Below are 24,216 nucleotides of genomic sequence, written 5' to 3'. Positions count from 1 at the left end.
ACTCTGTAGATACCTTGATAGTAAAAGACATTCCAGAGAGTAAAAGACCTGCAGGACTATCTTTGGAAATAATTGAGTGATGAGATTTAACACACTTAGGAATTGGGTGATCTTGGGTGGAGCTTCTTCATTCCAACTGTGAGGTAACTGCACCTCATCTTCATTCTGAGGGTGAAGGAAGGAAAGAGAAAATCTGTGGCAAAAGTGCATTTAGACAGTCATATGAAAACAAGAAGCTTGACTCTTGTCATTTCACTATTTTACTGGAATTATGTTTTTTGTTGGGAAAGCAGAGCCCCTTATTTTCACAAATTTGGTTGGGTTAACTTAGCTTGATCTGAAGCTGTGGAACTGTAATCTGATCTGATGGAGAAAAACCTTAATCGCTCATTGATCTTGTAAATTACTTGAATGTCATGAATTTTTTTTTTTAAGGATAGTTGTGGAGAGTTGTGTTTTGTTTTGGTTTTTTTCTCTCATGTTTGTATAGTAAATCGGATATGTCTCGACTGCGATTAGCTGCTGGTAGTGCAATAATGAAGCTTGCACAGGAACCCTGTTACCATGAAATAATTACCCCAGAACAGTTCCAGCTCTGTGCACTTGTCATTAATGTAAGTAACTGCATTTGAATTGAAGTGACTCTTAATTGAGCTCAGAGTCCTTACACCTGAGCTTTTGTTGCTGCTACATTGAGTATTTTCTATTCAAAAGAGCTCTTGAAAATTCAAATATCTGTTGTGCTGCATCTGTTGATATTTTTTAAATGCCTCCTCATAATTCCACCTTGAATGCTTTTTTTTTTAAGACCAAGATTTTTATGGTTGCATAAAACCAGATGTTTTATGTTGCTATAGGATGAGTGCTACCAAGTGAGGCAGATATTTGCCCAGAAACTGCATAAGGCACTTGTGAAATTACTGCTCCCCTTGGAATATATGGCAATCTTTGCTTTGTGTGCCAAAGACCCTGTGAAAGAGAGAAGAGCACATGCCAGACAGTGCTTGCTCAAAAACATCAGTATACGAAGAGAATATATTAAGCAGAATCCTATGGCTAACGGTTAGTATTTCAGTAAAACTGTTAAGAATACAACAGTCCAATACTAAACTGGAAGGAGTAATCATTAAACTTAAGCAAATTGCTTTTGTAAAGAAACACTGGATAAGTTTAATTTGTTTCCTCATCTTTATATTAGACAAATTCAGATCTAAATTTCCTTAGTTTAGCATTAGCGTAAAGCATAAAAGACTTCTCTGTATGTTGATGAGAATTATACATGTGAAATACAATGCTGTTATTGTAGTAGTTGTTTTGCTCAAAAAATAAAATGTTGTTTTCTCATGTTTTAGGCTTTATGACCTTCTTCCTGAAGTAAGAACAAGTAGTTTTGTAGTAGTAAAGCTTGTTCAATTATTTTTAATGATTCATTAAAATTAAAATTTGCAGGAAGAAAATGCAAGTTGAAATTTTACATTCCATGTTTGAAAATTAATACTTTGAGAAAGTGTTTCTTGTGATGCATAAGTGTGTGTAATACAGAGGTTATTTATGGTTTTTTGTTACTGTAGAAAAATTGCTGTCCTTGCTGCCTGAATACGTGGTACCATATATGATTCACTTACTGGCACACGATCCAGATTTCACAAAACCTCAGGATGTTGATCAGCTTCGTGATGTCAAAGAGTAAGTGTCAAATGATTCTAGAATTGTTATGCTGAGAATTTTTCCGTGCTTGGAAAAAACTTATTAGGAAGAGGAGCTCCTGTTATATTTTACAAAACGGTTATCTTGGAAATGTGTAACAATTTATCCAAGGAAAGAAGGCATCAACAACTGCTTAGCAGTATATTCTGAAAGCCCAAATGGTAGCCTGTAGGTCACACCATAGTATACCAAATTAGTGAGTTGTCTGGGCTTCCTTTAAAGTGAAGTAATGGTTTTAGATTCTTGTATTTGTGCCTAGGAATATCTGTAGAATTTCCCAACACAGTTAAGAGATGCCAAGTAATGTCAGTTCAGATATTTTGGAAGCTATAAAATGCAGAGATTCGCCAAGACTTGGAAACATAATGCCACTGATGCTGGGTCAGAGTCCTGCTTCACTGGACCTTCTTTCTTTTTCTTTTTTTTCCTCTTCGGTTGGTTTACTTTGACCCCCCCCCTTATTTTTTCCCTTCCTCCCCTGCAAACAACCTACTAGAATTCATGCAAAGTTGGCTGCTGACTTATCATTTGCACTGTACATCTGAAGTGCAGGCTTAGTGCTTCTTAATGTATTCAGCAAAGATGATTGTACATATGCCTGTCATACAGAAGTTTATTCTATACTGTTTCCTTCTTGTATGCCTCAAATAATCTCTCATACCTTAAGCACAACTTTTTTATTTCTGTGTCTTGTAATGAATTTTGAAAAATAGTTAAATTTTAAAACTCTAAAAATTGTTAAAGCACAGACCCCCGGCCCCCGTTTTTATTTTGTATTTTTCTTGTATTTATTTTTTGGTTGAACTATGAGCTATGTTGTTTTAGTATTACAAAGACATGTATAACCACATACTACAATATACATAATCAGAAAAGCAGTTAATTCTTGGCACAAATAGACCAGTTTACATGTTAATTCTTTTTGCACCTTCACCTGTGACAGTCCAAGTCTGATTCTTTCTTTAAATGAAAGACTTAATTTGTTCTGATTTCTAAGTTACTTGACTCACACCTGGTCAGAACCTGAAGTCAGTGAAGATTTCTTATGTAATCATCAAGCCTACGTTTTGTCCCAGGACTCCCTGTTCCTGGCACATCTGAAAGCACTCTCCAGCGTGTACTTTATCCAAAATGCATGGAACAAGTTCTCATTCACGGTTGTTGAGTTAATGCTTTCTCTGAGAAGTGCTTGCTAGTGCACAGAGCTTTTTTGGACACCCCTTGTATAGCTCTCCTTTGTTGTCTCCCTCATGTTTGTCACAGGCTGGCTGAACTAGCCAGAGAGGACTGCTCCAAACAAAGAAATACTCTGTACAGGAATTTTGGCAGGAATACTTCTCTGAAGAGTCCCCTGAGATAAATGCAAAACATGTTTCTCATATAATGTAATACAGTGTTTCTTTCAAGAGTTCTGAGAGTCGTAGTGTTGTTCACTTTAAAGTGTTAACATAGATGCTTGCAAACTTGGAAAGGCAGACTGGCAGTGTGTTTTGTAGTTGTCTCCCTAGTTTGTCTTGGTTTTATATGGCCTGAATACAGTCACATAAAGTAAATAAATGCCTAGCAAGTTCCGTAACCATAATCTGTGATAATTGGTAAGAAATTAAAAAAATATCTTATGAAATTTTTAAAGCTTGTCCTACAGAGGTATGTTTGGGTTCGGGTTTCTTTTTTATCTTGAGACTGTCTTTTTCTTCCAAATTCATATTCAAAAAATACTGAAATGGATACAGAGAATTAACTTATTTTATGTGACTCTGCTGTTCTAGGTGCCTATTTTTCTACATGAAATCCCACTGTCATTCTGGAAAGGTCTTGTTTTATTAATTAATGCTTTATTTAATTTGTTGACTTAGTGAGGAAATCAAGCTATTGAAGTTGACATCTGTTAACTGGAATTACCAGAGAAAAATTTGTCCTCGATAGTAATCTTTGGACGACACAGGGTTTTGGAGAAGCTGGGTTAGTGTGGTATGTTATTGGTCCTGTACTCATCCCATTTAAGTTTTGAGAACAGCGAATAGATGGATGTAAAGGCATCAAACACATTTATTTACTTACAGCCTTTGTAGATTGAAGTCAGAATATGGAGGTCTTATTTTATTTGAACACTAGATAATTAAGTGTTTTGATGGAGCACAACCCTCTTTGAGTTTTTGAGAGGAATGTTCCTTCATCTGTTGCATTACAATCTTGTCATGATGTAACCCCAGCAAGCAAGCAAGCACCACACAGCTGCTTGCTCACTCCCCCCTGGTGGGATGGGGGAGAGAACGGGGAGAGTAAAAATGAGAAAACGCATGGGTTGAGGTAAAGACAGTTTAATAGGTAAAGCAAAAGCTGTGCATGCAAGCAAAGCAAAAACAAGGAATTAATTCACTGTTCCCCATGGGCAGGCAAGTGTTCAGCCATCTCCATGGAAGCAGGGCTCCATCACATGTAATGGTTACTTGGGAAGACAAACGCCATCACTCCAAACATGCCCCCCTTCCTTCTTCCTCCCCCAGCTCTGTATGCTGAGCATGACATCATATGGTATGGAATATCCTTGGGTCAGTTGGGGGTCAGCTGTCCCAGCCGTGCCCCCTCCCAGCTTCTTGTGCTGGTGTGAGCAGCAGAAAAGGCCTTGACTTTGTGTAAGCCCTGCTCAGCAGTAATGAAAACACACATGTATTATATAATCAACACTGTTTTCAGCACAGACCCAAAACATAGCCCCATACTAGCTACTGTGAAGAAAATTTAAATATTTGTGTTGGGTTTTGGCTGCGATAATTTGTATCAGTTAAGAAGATTGGGGCTTTTGTGGATGGGGTATTCTAATGTTCAGTCATCCTGTTTTTCTAGTATTTTTATTAGTCTCTTTCTACAAGGTAATATCTCTTCAGAGCATCCAAATTAAATTAGCGACTGGCAAAGTCTGCGTTTCTCAGACCCACCCATATGTCTTTCCCAACTAAGTATTATTTTACCATATTATGATTATTGTTGACCCTCCAGCCACGTGCAGCTCTGAAGCTTGATAGCAAATTGATAGCATGGATGGACCAGTTGTGCTTTATATCATAATTGGAAAAATTCTTAAAATGAACTCTTAGTCAAAATATAATGGGTTCTCCCTATAAATAAACGAGATTGAAAGAAAGAAAATGGGAAAAATCATTCCATTATGTCTAAGGATATGTTAAGGATTTCTTTTCCTCCTGTATGGAGCATTAGGAAGAAACTGACCTGCTCAGTTTTGGATCTCCTCTCCTATTTGAATTCCAGTATTAAAGCATGCATTGTATGTAACTGTCTACCAGCAGTATGATTTGTTTAAGCCTGTTTTGAGTGTGGGCATGGTACATTGTTGATAGAAACATAGACGTAGACCAAGGTAGCTGTCGTGATTTAGCCCCAATCAGCAACTAAGCACCACACAGCTGCTTGATCACTCCCCCCACCCCAGTGGGATGGGGAGAGAATCGGAAGGGCCAAAGTAAGAAAACTTATGGGTTGAGATAAGAACAGTTTAATAATGAAAATAAAATGGTAATAGTAATAGTAGTAACAACAACAACAACAATAATAATAATAGTATAATGAAAAGGAAAAAGACAGAGAGAGAGAGGCAAAACCTTTGGAGGGGACATAAACCCAAACAACAAGTGCTGCAACTGCTCACCACCTGCCACTGACGATGCCAGTCCCTGGGCCGCGATCGCTGCTTCCCCCTGCCAACTCTCCCCGGTTAATATACTGGGTGTGATGTCACATGATACGGAATATCCCTTTGGTCAGTTTGGATCAGCTGCCTTGGCTGTGCCCCCTCCCCTCCCGGCTTCTTGTGCACCCGGCAGAGCATGGGAAGCTGCGAAAGACCTTGACTAGTATAAGCACTGCTTAGCAACAGCTAAAACATCAGTGTGTTTTCAATATTATTCTCATACTAAGTCCAAAATACAGCACTATACCAGCTACAGTGAAGAAAGTTAACTCTATCCCAGCTAAAACCATGACAGTAGCGATTACAGAATTTCATCTAGATGATGGTAGCACCAGAATTGTTGATTCTATTCATATTTGGAAGATAAAAAAGCTGTTTAGTTGGGCAGTGTTTACAGATAAAATAGAGAAGCATGCTAATTTGGCAGATCTGTTCTGAAGAGTACAATTAAGACTCTGTGTTAAAGGTTTAGACTCTATTTACACCTTTGGATGATGTTATACGATACCTTCAAATTGATTGTGGTTTCTTAAGAAAAAGCTAGTACGGCTGACAAAAATTTTTAAGACGTTGTATGTGGGAGCTGCAGTATAAAAGTTGGAATGTAATTGCTTGTGGGTTTATGGCTTTTTAGGTGCCTGTGGTTCATGCTTGAAGTTTTAATGACAAAGAATGAGAATAATAGCCATGCCTTCATGAAAAAGATGGCAGAAAACATCAAGCTTACCCGAGATGCTCAGTCTCCTGATGAGCCAAAGGCCAATGAAGTAAGAAATGCAATTCAGATAAGTGTTGGGTGATGGGCTGAGGGTTTCACAAGCAGTTGATGAACAGGATTTGCAGGAAATCTGAAAGCACTACCTCAGACGTTTTTATGGTCTTTTACAGAGAGTGTTAATTGCGAGCATTGTCTTCATGTTGCCAATCTCATTCTTTCATAACCTTGCTGACCTTATCCAGCACACAATACCTAATGAAGTTAATAAACAAAATTTGTTAACTATTCCTGTTACTGCCCGCCTGCCTTATTTTAACTTCTACTGCCTCTTTTCCTCAACATAAGTATCTTCTGCTCTTGGGGGAGGAAATAGTGTATTATATGGCTACTGTTAAACCTGTTAGTTTCTAGCAGAGATGAGAAACCATTTATGGTGATTTGATTGAGCAAGAGCTTCTATTGTACAGCATAGGCATGTAAAGTATTACTAGCTTTTATTAAATAGTAACATGAAAAATGAGGACTTCTGTATGTGTTTGAAGAGCGAACAGTATGATTAATGATGTAATTACAAAACATGTCCTTAGTGGCCATTATTTTAACACATTGATTAAACTGTTTAAAGAACCACATTCTCTGTCCACTGTAAAAAGAGTAATTCCTAAAGCATTTTTTTCTTTATTTCTTTAGAAACTTTATACTGTATGTGATGTAGCACTATGTGTAATCAACAGCAAAAGTGCTTTGTGCAATGCAGATTCACCGAAGGACCCTGTATTGCCAACCAAATTTTTTACACAACCTGAAAAGGTAAATTTGTTCATTTAACTTCCAAAGTAATAACAGCTAATAACTTCAATTTTTATAACTGAGAGCTGGTTATCTCCGTCATATAATATCATGAGTAGGAAAATGCATATATTTTACCCTCAGCAATTAAATTTAACATCAGCAGTGCACTGTCTCTGTCCTATAAATGTCTCAGAAATGTTTGTAACCAGGTGAGACCTAATTAGAATAGATATTGATACGTTAGCACGTATTGCTGGATCATTTCATTAGTGTTTTACAAATGCATCTGAATATATGAGGATATATGTACATTCTGACTGTATATCTGAATTAGAATGCAAAGCAGACTGAAAAAAAAAAGGGGGGGGGGGGGAAAGGAACAACACAGTTATCATGTTACCTGTGGTATGTTTATATCTATCCATAGCTGTTTGGCTATTTTGTTTGCTGTACAAGGTGGTCCTCTTATTTCCTAGTAATAGTCTTGGTAAGTACAGCTCTACTGTGAGCAATAGCACTACTATTCTTCAAGAGGCATACTTCTAAAAATATAAGTGGAACCAAAGTAATTCTCTGGACCAGACCTGATGTTTCGGTTGTACTGAAGAATACATTTCACATTTTCAGTCTCTTAGGCTGTTAATTAACAGCCTTTCCAGAGTTTGTTTAAGCAAAATTTAGTTTGCTTATTTAACTGTGAGGTGGCAGATGCCATGGTGACAGGGAGCTGGTGTCTGCAATAGCTACCTGCATTCAGGTTTAGTGTTTTGGTCTGTGTAAACTGTACTCAGAACGACAAAGGTAGCAACTTTCAACTTGTTTAGAGAAAACAGCAGCTCTTTTCCTCTTTTTGGACTTCTCATTAAAAAGATGCAAGTGAAAAAATTAGGGAGGGCAGTCTTGCTTCACTTCAAATGATTCGTGTCATTCAAGAAGAAAAAAATGTTAATCCCAACCTCAGGTATGGCATACTGTCATTCAGTAATGCTCACTACAAATCTCCTCCAGAATACTAGTTTGGCCTATCTTTACTAGATTGATTAATTTGTCAGCAAGTTGCATGGTGTGAAATATCTGTAGCACTTGATAGTAGCATCTAATTTGAGAAGTCAATCGTGTATAAATAAAAAAATAACAGCAAGATTGAGAGATAAAACACAAACTGATGTCTATTTTCTTTTCTATACAGGATTTCTGCAATGACAGGAATTATATTTCAGAAGAGATAAGGGTTCTTCTTTTGACAGGGAAGGTACTGTATTTTGACAAGTTAAAATTCTTTCAGTATTACTTGTGATTTTTTAAAATGTCCTGGACGGCCGTAGTTTAAGAATTGTATTAGGAATTTGTGAACAATAATTTGTGATTCTTCCATTTAATGGCATAACTAATGCCTTTAACATTCTACCTGGTGCGTAAACAACACCAAGGTCATAACCTGTGCAGTGAGGCATAGGTCCTTGATTAACTAGAGTTTTTCACATAATTACAGGTTTTTACGTTATTCAAATAAGTGTGGCATAAAGTTATGGTGCAGATACTGAATTGTGACACCACTAGCATTAGAGGTCTTAAATTGTCACTCTTAATATTTTTAATATAGCTGTTAATGCTATTAGATTCGACTGCAAATGTCTACACCATTTTGAACGTCTCATTTTATTTCAGACCTAAATTGGCTAATACCTTCATAGGGTAGAAAAAATACCAAGTCTTTCTGCAATGGCAGGGCAGCACAACAAAAAAACTATATAAAAAACAGAACCTATTTTATACTTTTTACCATAAGCTGCCCTTTCTTGGGATTCTGAAACTGTCTTTCCTAGGTTCTGGTTAAATTAAGTTGGAATGCTTTTTAGTCTACCTCAGAAAATTAGCAGGTTTGGTTTTTTTCTTGAGCTTAGTGAGAGAATGCTGGCTGACCCATAAAATATAAAAATCCTGAGAACAGTATAAGTCATGGTTTTAATATCAATTTCATATGAATTTATTAATTTTCATGTTACTGCATTAGTTTCTGAAGTCTTCAGTTAGAGCAGAACTTCGTGGCAGTTGTTCATTGTAAGAGTAGAGACAAATGATCACTCTGTAAATAGCCATATAATTTAAAATTGCCTTTTCTCACACTGATTTTTCATTTTTAAAAGAAGTTTCTGCTGTCAGAGCAGGTGGGTGAGGTTTGCTCAGTTGGCAGAATCCTGCCTCTCCTTGCTTCATGTTCACCCTGTGACACCAGCCTGGATGCTACTCAGCTGGGTTGGAGTTAGGAAGGGAGGAGGCAGGCAGAAGACCATCTTTTAGCAGCAGCCAGTGCCAAACTGGTGCTTTAAATAACCTCAGAACAAAGTATCTGTCTACTGCTGTAATTGTTTCACCTTTGACAGCATTCAAATATAATGAATGAAGCATTTGAAGCAAGTTTAGTTGGTTGTGTAAACTTACTAAATTTCTCTTTCAATAAGGCATTCACCAATGTGTACTAAAGATATGTCATAATGAAAAAAAAACCAAACCCAACCAAAATGTACTGGTATGAGACAGGCTTCTCTCCTGCATTCTGTTAAAACAGGGTTAGGTTTGGTGGGGGGGCAGGGAATGTCCCATACCAACCTGGTATTATTTAGGTAATTTTCAGTGTTCTGGGAAAACAAAACATTTATTCCATACTCAAATAGATTACACAAACACATGCTGCTTTTTCTGCTTACTTCAGGTTCAGAAAACACAGATGTGTAAAGACACCCCACTGACTCAGACCAATGGTCTGTTTTGGCCTGGTATTGTTTTTCCAGAGGGACTAATACAACATGATTAAGGACAGTGTGCAAGCCTAGCCACTTTCTGCAGTACATTCCCTTTCTTACTCCCCCAGCATTCATAATTTTTATAATGGGGTGCTAGACTGTATCTGTGCCTGTTGGTTTTGATATCTGCTTATGGACTTGTTCCCAAATTTATCTGCTCTGGTTTTGAACCACCTGATGCTCTGCCTTCACAACCTCTTAGGGCAGTAGGTGCCAGCAATTTGCAACCTACTGGTTTGCAGAAGCACTTTGTTTTCTCTCTTAAACATTTTTCTCTCTCCTGTTAGCTGTGCTGAGTGCTTCCTGCTTTTTATAAAATACTCAGTAAATTGAGCAAATAAAATATTAGAAGAATAATATGTTTAAGTAAATGTTGTGCAGTATTAGCACTAGGATGAAGCAGCTACTGAACATGTTCTCAATAACAGGCCAATTTTACAGAGACCATTGCTGCTTTTTCATGTGTCCTGTCCCACCCCGCCAAATGTTTTCCAGCATCTGTAGTATCTCTCCTGCCTGCTCCTTCATTACTTCCACACGTGGGATTTATTTTTTCTTGTGGGAATGTCTTAACAAATTAACTTGGTCTCTGAGGACATGTAAAATTACCCAAGAAATGTGACATGCCAGTTATGAAAACTTTGACTCCTTTCCAGAGACAAAACAAAATCTTCCTTCTGCCTACCTACCCTCACCCTCACCAAACTGGTCAACAGACACCAGCCATAACAAGATCTAAAATACCACCGCTGTATTGGAAAACACCAGAATCTGTGACATACTTTTACACTGTCTTTCTGTATAGTGAAAGTGTACACATTTCCTGCTGTTGTAGTGTACCTAATTCTGCATTACATTTTGGAAAGCCTTTCCCAGAGGTGCTTTACTTTGCAAATATAGGATGTTAGAGTCATAGAATATCTCAGGTTGGAAGGGACTCATAAGGGTTATCAAGTCCTACCTAAAACTAAACCATATGACTAAGAGCGTCGTCCAGATGCTCCTTGAACCCTGACAGGCTTTGTGCTGTGACCACTTCCTGGGGGAGCCTGTTCCAGTGAGCAGCCCCCTTCTCAGTGAAGAACCTTTCCCTACTGTCCAATCTGAACTTCCCCTGATGCAGCTTCAATCCATTTCCTCGTGTCCTAATGCTGGTCACCAGAGAGAGGAGATCAGCACTCCCCCTCCACTGCTCCGCCTTGAGGAAGTTGTAGACTGCGATGAGGGCACCCCTCAGCTTTCTCTTTTCCAAGCTGAACAAACCAAGTGACCTCAGCTGCTCTTCATAAGTCTTGCCCTCAAGGCCTTTCACTATCTTGGTCACCCTCCTCTGGACACACTCTAATAGTTTGATGTCCCTCTTTACTGGGGCGCCCAAAACTGCACACAGTACTCGAGGTGGGGCTGCACCAATGCAGTGTAATGTGGTACAACCACCTCCCTCGACCAGCTAGTTATGCTGTGCTGGATACACCCCAGGGCACAGATGGCCCTTTTGGCTGCCAGGGCATGCTATTTACTCATATTCAGCTTGCCATCAACCCAAACTGCTCTCCAGCCTCTCGTCCTCCAGTTTGTATGTATAACCAGGATTATCCCATCGCAGGTGGAGAATGAGGTACTTGATCTTGTTAAATTTCATATGGTTTGTGATTGTCCAGCTCTGTAATCTATCCAGATCTCTCTGTGAGGCCTCTCTACCCTCGAGGGAGTCCACAGCTCCTCCTAGTTTAGTATTGTCAGCAAACTTACTTAACGTACATTTGGCTCCTCATCTAGATCATTTATAAAAACATTTTAAGAGCACTGGGCCTGAAGTTGAGCCTTGGGGAACCCCACTGGTGACTGGCCACCAGCCTGATGTAACCCCGTTTACTATGACCCTCTGAGTGTGACCCATCAGCCAATTGCTCACCCAACATATTGTGGGCTTGTCTAGCTGTGTGCTGGACAGTTTATCCAGGAGGATACTGTGAGAGACAGTATCAAATGCTTTGCTAGAATCCAAAACCACCACATCTACTAGCTTTCCTTGGTCAACTAGGTGAATGACCTTGTCATAAAAGGAAATTAAGTTGGTTAAGCAGCACTTTCCCCTTGTGAACCTCTGCTGGCTTGGACCAATGACTGCATGTGTCTCAAGTGTTTTTTCAATAACTCCCAGAATACCCTTCTCCATAATTTTACCAGTCACTGAAGTCAGGCTGACAGGCCTCTGATTACCAGGGTCATCTTTCTTACCCTTCTTGAAAACTGGGACAGTTATCACAGAATCACAGGTTGGAAGGGACCTCAGGGATCATCTAGTCCAACCTTTCTAGGAAGAGCAGAGTCTAAACAAGATGTCTGTCTTGTTTAGACACCCTGTCCAGACGACTCTTGAAGGTGTCCAACGTGGCTGAGTCAACCACTTCCCTTCGGAGATTATTCCAATGGTGACCGTCCTCAGTGTGAATAATTTCCCTCTGGTGTCCAATCGGAATCTCCCCAAGAGCAACTTGTGTCCATTCCCCCCTTGTCCTCTCCATGTGACTCCTGGTAAAAGGGGAGTCTCTGTCTTCTTTGTAGCTGCCCCTTCAGCACTGGTACATTGTAATGAGATCCCCTCTGAGCCTCCTTTTCTCAAGGCTGAACAAACCCAGCTCTCCCAGCCTATCCTTGTATGACAGGCTTCCCAGGCCTTTGAACATCTTGGTGGCCCTTCTCTGGACCCCTTCCAGCCTGTCCACATCCTTTTTGTAGAGCGGGGACCAGAACTGTACACAGTACTCCAGGTGTGGCCTGACAAGCGCTGAGTGGGATAATGACTTCTTTCTCTCTGCTGGTGATGCCCTTTTTGATGCAACCCAGCATCCTGTTGGCCTTTTTGGCTGCAGCAGCACACTGTTTGCTCATGTTGAGCTTCCTGTCCACCAGGACCCCCAGGTCCCTTTCCACAGAGCTGCTCTCCAGCCAGGTGGATCCCAGTCCGTGCTGCACTCCCGGATTATGTTTTCCCAGGTGCATGATCTTACACTTTCATTGTTGAGCTTCATAAGGTTCTTGTTAGCCCACTCTTCCAGCCTATCCAGATCTTCCTGCAGAGTGTCTCTCCCTTCTGGAGTATCTACTTCTCCACTCAACTTGATGTCATCAGCACTCAACTTGGTGTCATCAGCAAGCTTCCAGATAACTGGGACCTCTCCAGACTCCCAAGGCTGTTCAAAAATAATGGAGAGGTGCCTCAACAATACCAGCTAGCTTAGCCCCTTAGATTTATGTGCATACTGCTGGAGCAGCAAGTCTTGAACAAGTTCAGGGTCAGCTGGGAGTTTGTCATACCCCCAGTTGTGGTCTTCCAAGGCAGGGCTCTGGGGGTCCCAGGGCCCATCACCAGTGTTGAAGACAGAGGCAAAGAAGGCATTAAATGTCTCTGCTTTATCTACATCCCTATTTGTGAGGTGACTGACCTCATCAAGCAACAGGCCAATGTTATCTCTGATCCCCTTTTTGCTATTAACATATTTAAAAAACCCTTTTTGTTGTCCTTCACAGTGCTGGCCAGCTTGAATTCTAATGAAGATCTGGCCACACAAATTTTTTCCCTACAATGGCGAATAAACAGCATCTCTGTAGTCCTCCCATGTCTCCTGTCCTTGCTGCCAAAGTCCTTAGGCTTTCCTGTTCTGCCTGAGTTATAGAAGATCCTTGCTCAGCCAAGCCAGCCTTCTGCCCCACCTGCTTGACTTCTGACACTTTGGAATTGCCTGCTCCTGCACTTTCAAGAGATGGCTCTTAAAAAATGACTAGCATTCCTGGACCCCAGTGGTCCCAGCGGACTTTACTAACTAGCTCCTTCAGTAGTCTGAAGTCTGCCCTCCCCCTACCCAGGGTTGAAGTTTTGCTGGCAGTTTTTCTCCTATCGCTAACATTTTGAAACTCAACCACTTCGTGGTCACTGTGACTTAAGACAGCCACCAATCACCACTTCACCCACAAGTCCCTCTCTGTTTACAAAAAAAATATAAAAATCTAGAAAGGCACCTTTCCTAGTCAGCAACCGTAGTACCTATGCTTCAGAGATTTCCTGGACCTGTTTGTCTCCGCTGTATGATATTCCCAATTAATGTCTGGGAAGTTAAAATCACCCATAAGAAAAGGGCAGTTGATCTAGAGAGATTCCTAATTCCTTGTGGAATAAATCATTGGTGTTGTCATTCTGGCTGGGCGGTCAATAGTAGACCCCCACAACAACGTCCGCTTCCTTTGCCTTCCCCTTCATCCTTACCCAGAGGCTCTCAACTGTATTGAGACCAAAAGCATATTGCCACATCCTTTCATTCCTCTAATCATTACCTAACATTCTGGCTTTTGTTGAGGCTTCTCCAGCTGCTATCCCTTCAGAGCATGGCAGAGAGCAAGGCAGTTGATGAAGTGCTGTTAAATTATAAGAAATAGAAGTAAGATAGACTGGTTTTTAAGTAAAGAATGAGGTCTGTAGCTCTCAACTGATGGCATCATGACTGAGACTGTTAATCCAGAAAAAGTATTTTAATATACTCAGGGTATATTTTAAAACTAAATTAAAATTTAAATATTTATCTGCAGTTCATATTTTTTAAGATTTATACATTTTCTTCTAGCCAAAACCAACTGGTGTATTAGGTACAGTAAACAAACCGTTATCTGCAACTGGAAGGAGACCGTATATTAGAACTACAGGATCAGAGACTGGAAGCAATATCAGTGTAAACTCCGAGCTGAGCTCTTCTGCAGGAAACCGATCAAGGTACAAGAATCTGAAATTTCTTTCATCAGCTCTTTACTTCATGTTCTCCAGTGTGCTTGCATGTTTTAGGAGAGGAGGTAATTTGGTGTGTGTACCTTTGTGTTTGAAGTGTGTCTTAATTTTGTCAATTTTTAAAAAAATATAGTTGTTCTGTATAGGTAAAAATCTCTATCTTTGCTTTTTGTTTTGGGGTTTTTAGTAGACAAAAATTCAGTCCGGTGTTCAGGTGTGGCCTGCCTGTGATTACATATAATGGAAGAGAAGAGACGCTATACTGTCTGAATTTTTGGTTGCTAATATTCATAATATATTTACATCAGAAAATATATTAATTGAAAAGATCACCCATAATTAATACTAAACAGGTTTTGCAACTCTCACGTTTTTGATGTATAAATTAGGATTAATCCTGATTGGTAATAAGAAACGTTTTGGATGTAGATTAAATATTCTGACCTATTTAAGATTAAGAAAAATTAAAAAGAACTTGCTGAAGAGGACCAGGATCGCAGTGGAAAGATGCAACATATGATTGTAATATTTGATCTTTCTTCTAGTAAGTGTTATTTTTATGTAGATCCAGAGTTTTTAAATTTGTCATAAATCTGGAGACACAGTTTACACTTTCAAATTTTAAGATTGCTTAATTTGTTTTGGAATTGGTTAACTGGCTAAGATAAAGGGTTAAAGAAAGTACAGAAAGTCAACTCTAGTTGCTACATTTCATAAGGCCAAAGGGAAGTATAACTCAGTTCAGAATTTGTTCTATAAGTGTGCACGATTATGCTGCAATCATCTTGATTATTTTTTAACTATATTGTTTTAAAACTATTGTATGTTTGCTTAAATTAACTTGATGTTTGAGCATTGCTGGTCTCTATTTTTCTTCACTATCTTTGCCAGTATCCTTTTTTTTTCTATCTGGAAAAAGAACACAGCGTTGTTTAGAGCATTGGTCTTAAGTTTGTAAAAAGAACTATATGGCATTGTGTCTGTGATAAGGGGTTTGGCTCAGTGACTAGACAACCCCTGTCAGACCTTTCCGGGTTCTGGGAGAGAAAATGTAAGTGTGGACTCAGGCAAATTCAACACTTGTTTTAACTAATTCAATCTGTCTGCATGGATTTTTTTTTTAACTGTATTTTTTAAATAATTGCAAACACTTTTCTTTTTTTTCCTGTATGTTTTGGTTTCATTTCATCTTCAATTATGCTACCAGGGAACAAAGTTCAGATATATCAGAAACTGGGGTCAGTGAGAATGATGAAAATCCTGTGAGGATTATTTCAGTCACACCAGCAAAGACAGAACCTGTGAAAAACAAGGTATGTCTGGGGATTTTATGGACTGTATCTCTGTAATAGGCTTGGCATTGTATTCAGTACACATCATTGCAGGTGGTCTCTGAGGAACTGGTAATTGTCCGACTTAATTTCATGTAGTTTTATCACCTTCCTAGACTAAGACCCCTTATTTTCAAAGCTACTATTTATTTTATCCAGAGTCTTTAATAGAGCTCATGTGCTTAAAAATAGCAATGGCAAATCAGAAGAGACTTCTTCCTTCTTTTTCTAAAATTCCAGAAGATTCCCACCTTTATTCTATATTTTCCAGTATAAATAACAGGCTGTGATTCAGAGTGAAGGTTGACACCTGTAGCTTTAACTGAAGATAATGCCAGGAAAATTTCAAGTGGTCTTGTAGCATGAAATAAACATCTAACTTTGGGTTGTGTCACAACTAAAGTATTATTTAAACTTTAAGGATTTTTAATGCTTTTCGCCCCTTCCATTAGAGAAGATCGTGCCTAAATCATAATGATTTTTAACTTACAAAACATTCAGTTGCATGAAGTTTAACAGAGATAAATGTGAAGTCCTGTACCTGGGATAGATTCATCTCATGCAGCAGTACAATACACTGAGATCTGCCCAGCTGGGGTATAGGTTGGCAGAGAAGGACCTGGGGGACCATCCCAATGGAGAGCCAGCAGAGCATGAGTTGGCAGTGACAGTGTGCCTTGGCAGCAGCAAGAGCAAGCTGGGTCCTAGGCTGCATCAGGAAGAGTATAGCCAGCAGATTGAGGGATAGGATTATTCCACCCTATTTGGCATTCATTAGGCTGCACCTGGAATGCTGTGTCCAGAATGCTGTGTCATCCCCAGTTCACCACAGATATTGAAAAACTGGAAGGAGCTTTGCAGGGGGCCACCAAGATGATAAAGACTCAGAGAAGTTGTATGAAGAAAGGTTGAAAGCACTGGTCTTGTTCAGCCTAGAGGAGAGAAGCCTTGCGGGGATCTAATCAGTCTTTCAATATCTAAAAGGTATTTACGGAGAAGGTGGAAGTACTCTCTTCTCAGGGCTGCATGGTGACAGGACAAAAGGCTACGGGCAGAAGATGCTTCAGGGGAAATACTGTCTGGGTGCAAGAAAAAAAAAAAAAAAAACCAACAACATTGTGAGGAAAATTAACACCGGAATAGGTTGCCCAGAAAAGTGATGGAATGTTGCTGTTCACAGCTTGGCTTGTCAGGGGCCCTGGATAAACCTTGAGGCCCTGCTTTCAACAGAAGGATTGACCAGATTATTTCAAGGGGTCACTTCCAACCTAGATGATTCTGTGATTCTAAAATCAAAATAGGTTTTTGTAGTAATATAGGGATACATAGATGGTTCATGCTGTACCCATTTTAAGAAGTGATATATCTACTTAGTCTTTTTTGATTAGATGAAATCAGAGTGAGAAGCAGGTGTTTTGGATTTGTATCATCACATAAAGTTAGTTTTTTCTCAATCTTTAAAAATTACATCCACATGACATTCACACCTGTGAGCTAACAAAGAAGAAAAAAATCTTTCTAAATTTCAAAGTATGGTTCCTTTTCTTCTATTTCCCCAAAACAGGGTGGTTCTGAAAAGTTCAGCAAAACATTTATGAAATGAATCTTCAAAAATGCTTTCTATGTTCTTGAAATCTGACTTTAGTTGAAATTTTTAAGAGTGGTCACCTGTAAAGTTCTTATGAATAGAGGTTGTAAACATCTGCTGTGAAGCTGCCAGAAGAGTAATAAAGATTACAGAGACTGCCTGGCTTATTTAAAAATTTAAGAAATAATGATAGAATATTTAACAAAAAACTCCTTGGTTCAGACACAGCACTTACAATAATGAGCGGCCTTAATTGGTGTGTCCGAAATTGCTAAGTCATCCCAGCCATGCTTCTTCAGTCCCCTTTTCTGTGCCCCTCCTCCTAACTGCTTCAGAAGCCAGTGTTCAAATGAAGGTCCAGCATCCAGTTGCTTCCTCTTTGTTTCCATATGAATACTTTTCTGTGTAGGGACCTACATTGCCGCCACCCTTTCTCTTTCACATATACAGACGGTGCTTCATGAAGTTTAATCACTCCATTACCTTGTTCAGTGTAATGAGAAAAACATGCATGTAGGCCGTACCTATTCAGGCATGACAAAGAATTAACAAAGACAGCAAGTTTTGTTTGTGACTAGGTTTTACTCCCTTTTATTCCCTGCAAGCTTTGGTTTTTCTCCTTTTACTGGTATTTAGGGTTTTAGTAATCTGCACCTTTACTGAAGGTTGGTCTCAAAATTTGCATATATTGAAGTAAATATCATTTACTGTACCGGAGTCATTACTCTTGCTCCTCAGTTCTCTCCTGTCAGTTTGCAAAGAGGCAGTAAAAGGAGCTTGTCCAGAAGAACCATCATGGGAGGAGCTGAGATTATTACTCTTACTGTAATCACACTTTCAAGCAATTAAAAGATACATTGCGTGCAGATAGTAACATTACACACGTTGTAGGAAATCTTTTTGCAAGGTTAATGTCCAAAATCCCATTTAGTAAAACTTTTTACTAGGTCTTAAGCCTATGTGATGTGTTTTTAGATGAACTTTCTGTTTTAAAAACTCATGTTTCTGTCAGAGGAAGGTAACAATTTGAGTTTTCCTTTGGGAATCTTTTTTTGTCTTCACTTTCGTGATTTTTATCTTCTAGGAGATTAATTCTGATCAGGCTACACAAGGAAACAGCACTGAACGTGGGAAAAAAAGAACAGCAACAGCATCTGGAACTGAGAATATTCATCAAAAACCAGAAGAAAAAAATGTAGATGAAACAGGACCATCACTTGCAGCAAAAACCAGGAGAGGGCGTCCACCCAAACCTGAACCTCAGGGTACCACTGCAAAAAATGAGGAAACAAATAAACCACCTGTCAGGGGAAGGAAAAGGGCAGCAGTCAGTCAAGAAAGTCCAGGGAGTTTAGAGGCAGGTAACGCCAAAGCACCAAAACAGCAAGACACAGCAAAAAAACCAGCAGCAGCACAGAGACAGATTGATCTACAAAGGTAAAAATAAAATGCATAAATAAAACATGCCTGGATGGGGTGGGCCTTTCTTGTCTCAAGATAGACCCAGAAATGCAATTATAATAGATCCAGCATATGTTAAAGGGCACAACTAAATCACAAAGATTTGTAAACATCATGGTCCAGCATATATTGTGTTGTGTTCTGTTCTGTTTTTCAAATTTAAGTACCAGGGCAGCTGGAATTGGAGAACTTAATTTGTTTGGTCAGAACAGGATAACCTAACTGGTTTTCACCAAATTGTATGTTGTGTCATCCTGGTTCCCCTTCCTAGCATTGCTGTGTAAAGGAACTAAAAGTTGAGAGTATTTCAAGTGCATTCAGTAATGCCAGGTACACAGGAGTTCAGGTGCTCTGCTCTGCTTCAGCCCATTGATAACAAAGGCTTGAAAACTGACCGTCTTTAATGAACAGAACAAGTTGTAATTTGAACTGCCATTCCTTTTTGATATTTTTGTCTGTGCTTGTTTACTGTTAATATTAACAATTTTTAAGGACATATTAAGTAAATCGAAAGTGGAATTTGGAACTGTGTAAACTACAGAACAGCTCTTGGATGATAACTTAGTTTTCTATACTCCAGTGTTTAAATGTGGCAATGTGATTTCCAATATAAACAAACCACAAATGTGCATAAACTCTGAGACATTTTTTTAGCCGAATCTGATACAATAATAATTTTAATGCAAAAGTGTCCAAAGTTGTAGAGCAATAAGATAAGGTCAGCAAACCAGTGTGTTGGAAGAAATCACAATTTAATCTTAAGGAAGAAAGAATCATTAGAATGGTTTCTTTGTAGAGATTTTGTAAAGATCTTGCAGAGAACCTTGGCCAAAAAGAATTACCTTTTCCACTCACAGCAAGGTTCCTATACTAGTAAATTGTTCAGTCTTTCAAGAGAGTAGTAATTTGTGTACTGCTTTGCAATGCTTGTTTTAGACATCAATTTTCTTTAAAGTCTTCATAACAAACTGCGCTCTCCATAGCCTTAAATAAGCCACCTGTGTCAGATAGCTGCTTTGAAATATGTAATACCTCAGTGTTTCTTGGAAAAATTACCAAAACATTGTTAACGTTTTTCAGAAGCCAGGTGCTTGGAAGTGATGGAGATTCACTGTTGGAGATAGACTCAAGTCCAGAATATTCCCAAAATGCAATGGATCTTTTTAAGGCCTGTGGGAGCAGCCAGGAAGATACTGAGGATACAGAGATAGCAGAGGGAGGCTTCCTTAAGGTGTAGCAGGCATCTTGTCTAGGACAATTCTGTGTTTTTATTGTAGCTTATACAACAGGGAATCAGAGAAGCTTTTCTGTCTTCTAGAAAAATGTATGTAAAAATAGCTGTGTCTGATTTTTGCTTTTAAGTAGACGTGTACATGTTACTGTGAATATTTGAAAAACTTCTGAAGTAGTGCTTGTCCTTAAGTAATACTGTTTTTATAAACCTGGGTAACTAAATGCAGTTAATGAGAAGAAGCCCCCATTCTTATTCTCTGATTCCAGTGAAAGCTACAGATAAATGTATTTCTGTTATGCTGAAAAGACATTACTCACTTAAAGAATTATTATTCTTCAACCTGTGTATTTCCAAGTTTATCAGGAAGTTGTGCTATACGATAAGGAAATTCACTTGTATTTAATAAATTATGTAATCACTGAGAAGATAAAAGATGGAAGAATCACAGTATAGAGTGTAAAAGTTAAAATGTAAAGGATATAAGTAGGATTTTGATTCAGAATCAATTGTAATTTCCATGTCCTTACGATTAACTTTTATTTCCCTTTTTCCCCCAAAAAAAGGTAAAAAGAAAACTCGCTCGAAAAGGGAGGAAATGAAGGCCAAATAAAGGCATGCTCCAAGCTTCTGCAAAAACTAGGATTCAGAAATTTCCTGTACAGGAACTGAGATTACTTCAAAACACACAGCTTTCAGCTCTGAAACCAGAAGGAAAACTATGCTTCCCTTTCACACGAAATTAATCCTTCTCAATGGAAATGTAAAGCAGAAACTCTTGAGAAAGAGGCTAAAAGCATCTGTACTTATTTCCCCAGAGACTTTTTTTATGAAAAGTCAATAATTAAGCAAATTGCTTAACACTTGGTTCCAGTTCCTGCATTCTGGAGTTTAAAAGTGTATTTACACCATTAATTTTCATGCTGCATTTTTTTTTTTTTAAAGCAAGTCAGAGGAGGTCCTTACACTGACATTGAAAATTCATGATTCTAGAGCCAGGTATTCCCATGTTTCACAGAAAAAGTAGAAGTCTACTGAATGGATTTTAAACAAGACTAGAGGAAAAACAAAAAATCACAAAAAAATTTTTTTGCTTTACTTTTGGAGACTGTTTTATGTATAATTCTTTCTGCCTGCCTACTTTTCTGCAAAAATAAGATGTACAGATTTCAGTTCCCTGCTATGAAAAGTCATGTGGTGGCAATTTTATAAATGTTGCTTTCTGATTTTTATCAGAGTGGGAAAGTAATCACTTAAAATTATTATTAATTCGCAAGTAGACATTTCATTTTTTTAATTTTCCCTCCATTTTAGTTTAATATAATTTGCAATAAATGTACATATTGATGTTTGTTTTATAAAAACATATATCACTTAAGTGTTTTTACTCCTGCGGTTCTGTTGGAATATTCTAAATTTTAAAGGAGTAAAGACAGTCCAGCATTTGATTTTATAATGTTTGTCACCAGATTTTTATTATTGATGTAAAGAAAAAAAAAATCAATTTTTAAAAATAGTTGGACTTTGGCAGCTTTGTAAGGAAAGTTGGAAATGTTTAGGATTGCTCTCAATTTTAAGCATTGTGCTGATTGGAAGTAAGTCTGTTTTGCATTTTGTCTTCCTGTCCAGCCTCATTTTTTAATGTTTATTTTAGACGATTGTTGCATCAATATTATGTTTCCTGGCATTGTTCAGCATAGATACAGTGTACACTTTTATGTACACATGATCATATTTAAGTTTGTTGCATAAAATAAACGCTTCTAGGTGTCATGTGGCAGTCTTTTTTTTTTAATTTTTCTTATTTTCTTTCACAGAAAACTACTTGCTGTATCTGTGCGTGGTCTTGGACATTCATAGAAATATTGTATTGAGCAAAGAAGTTGTAATATAGACAGTTACATAGTTAAAAAGATAGTTTTTAGGTGAAGTTACAGTGCTTTATCATGCAAAGTTGTATGGGAAGCAGGGGGTTGGTCTGCAGGGTGACAGTGAACAGTTCAGTTCACTTTGTTTCCCTGTGCCTCAGCTCACCATTTCTCTTTTGGAGATTGTTTTGAAATCCCTTGATGCATTGTGGAAGAGCTGGACACTGTTGACATTGGTTAAGGATTACTTGCTCTCCTGAAGTGGATAGGGCACGGTTGTGTGCTGTTAAACAATGACTGAGTCTCTCTTATTGAGTGCTTAACTGGTGTTACAGTTATTTTTCCTCTGTAAGAGAGAAAACCAGACTTTTCACAAAGCAGCATATGCAACTCTTTCTAAAGCAATCGGTGATGCTTTGATTGAAGGATTTGAAATGCTTTTTACAGAGGGAGACTGGGAGATTTTAAAAGCAGTTAATTACACATCCATCAGGGGTTTGATTTCTAAAACTGAAATAATTTCACAAGATGGATTTACTGATAGTGATGTAGCTTCTTTCTAGTGTTCTGGTCAAATACTTCCCTTGTGCAAAAGTTATGGTATTTTGGTTTAAAACAATTTGAAAATGTTTTTGATAGAAGATTTTAGGCGCTACCTGAAAAAGAAACTCTCTTTTAGAAATGAGCTCTGGCACCTAGTGGTGTCCCCTCTAGCAATGATTTGAAATCTGGACTTGACAAATCTTGCAAGTATTGAGAATTATTTCCAAAAGCTTTGATTTTTGTGAGGTGGATAATTGTTGGGGTTTTAGGGGTTTGGTTGTGGGTTTTTTTGGTCAGTTTTTAATCAGTTCAAATGTCAAGTTACTCAAGGAATCATTGTAGAATAGTTTAGGTTAGAAGGGGTTCCCAGAGGTTCAGTGCCATGCTCAGAGCAGGGTTTTCAGTTGTCTTTTTACAAGCAGAGTTATGTAGAGTTTCTTTCTTCTGTTTTCTTTAAGGGGACATTTGAGTTACTTCTATGTGTTGATTATCAGCGTAGTCAAAGACAATCAGTACATTCATGCAGCAAATTATGCTGGACATAATTGGCTGAGCAAAAATGCAGCATACAAAGTGTAGGAAAGGTCTACTGGTGGCTCCCTGATTTCTTGCCCAGAAAAGGCTACGTACAGAATTTCCCTGCCCGCTCCCCGCTACTCCCTCGCCAGAGTCGTGAGAGCACCCGTGGCACAGTTCAGAGCTGCCTCAGTGGTGGACGTCTTTCTGTAAGAACAGTATCCCCTGAGGCCAGGGGTCATTACAGCAGCCTCACTTGGGATAGACAGTAGTAGGAACCATCAGCCTTTATAACAGGGAAGTACAGGCATAATTTATACATACATAAATTTATGCTTCACTAGTTGTTCTTCTGAGGCTTTAAAAATAAAATCTATTAATCAGTGTAAAACTGTGGAATTGAAGGCAAATTACTCCAGAGAAAGAGGTGGGGGTTTTGTACTTGGCCATGTATGAGTTTTTAAATATTTTACATAAGAATGGGGATTCTGTCCTTGTAATAAGCAAACTGATGCTCAAGAGTTTTTCACTTGTTAATGTACAATAAAGAATAAAAGGAAGCCCAATAAAACCCAGCCTTTTACGGCTTTTATCCAGTGTAGGATTTAAAGGTGCTGAGGTTTTGCATTCAGTTACATAGTTAGAGCTAAGTTCTCGTCATCTTTAAGTTCCCATCTTCATAAAAGTGTGGCTTTGTTTCTTAGTGGACATGTATTTATTTCTGTTTCTCTGTGTCCTCTGATGCCTGGACTGCACAGCTTTCGTAACAGTGAGACAGGAAGGCTGTCCTGAGAACGTACTTTGTAACGTACTAAACTGAACCTCTACCACTCAACAAAATTAAATCTGAATAGTTGTTTTAGACAAAGTAATATTTTTTTCTAGAGCAATCTTAAACAGGAGAAATAATATGCATTATAAATCTTTTCTGACAAGCTGACAAGCCTTTTAAGTTCTAGAGCTGATAAATAATAGATCCTTATCTAAAATGTACTTCCAGGCATTAGCTACTTAGCACAAGTTGTTGGACCAAGTCAACATCAGACTGGCTCTTCAGTTCCAAGTTAACTGATGGGGCTGTCACAGCTGAACCATCTCCTCTAAAGATCCAAAAAGATTTGGGATCACCAAACACTTGCGATACGCAGGAAATTTGCTTCTTTAAGAT

At 38.5% G+C, this 24,216-nt stretch overlaps 1 protein-coding gene across 2 annotated transcripts in view; it reads left to right on the top strand.

The window, feature by feature from the left end:
• The window catches only part of PDS5A (PDS5 cohesin associated factor A), a 92,725-nt gene extending 70,831 nt beyond the window's left edge, over positions 1-21,894 (top strand). Inside the window, exons 24-34 of one of the 2 annotated variants that reach the window (XM_064449316.1) lie at positions 491-614; positions 858-1,062; positions 1,572-1,686; positions 6,051-6,183; positions 6,825-6,944; positions 8,116-8,178; positions 14,353-14,498; positions 15,718-15,823; positions 18,514-18,866; positions 19,971-20,121; positions 20,688-21,894. In XM_064449316.1, the coding sequence (XP_064305386.1) occupies positions 491-614; positions 858-1,062; positions 1,572-1,686; positions 6,051-6,183; positions 6,825-6,944; positions 8,116-8,178; positions 14,353-14,498; positions 15,718-15,823; positions 18,514-18,866; positions 19,971-20,121; positions 20,688-20,723 (1,552 nt within the window). In that variant the 3' untranslated portion in view covers positions 20,724-21,894. The remainder of the gene's footprint in view (positions 1-490; positions 615-857; positions 1,063-1,571; positions 1,687-6,050; positions 6,184-6,824; positions 6,945-8,115; positions 8,179-14,352; positions 14,499-15,717; positions 15,824-18,513; positions 18,867-19,970; positions 20,122-20,687) is intronic. The other variant, XM_064449317.1, reaches the window with a different exon arrangement.
• Positions 21,895-24,216: the final 2,322 nt, after the last annotated feature.

This window comes from Phalacrocorax carbo, chromosome 4 (assembly GCF_963921805.1).
Source record: "Phalacrocorax carbo chromosome 4, bPhaCar2.1, whole genome shotgun sequence".
Taxonomy (NCBI): Eukaryota; Metazoa; Chordata; class Aves; order Suliformes; family Phalacrocoracidae; genus Phalacrocorax; species Phalacrocorax carbo.
Note: the sequence above shows the minus strand (reverse complement) of the source record. Positions and strands in the feature narration are given on the sequence as shown.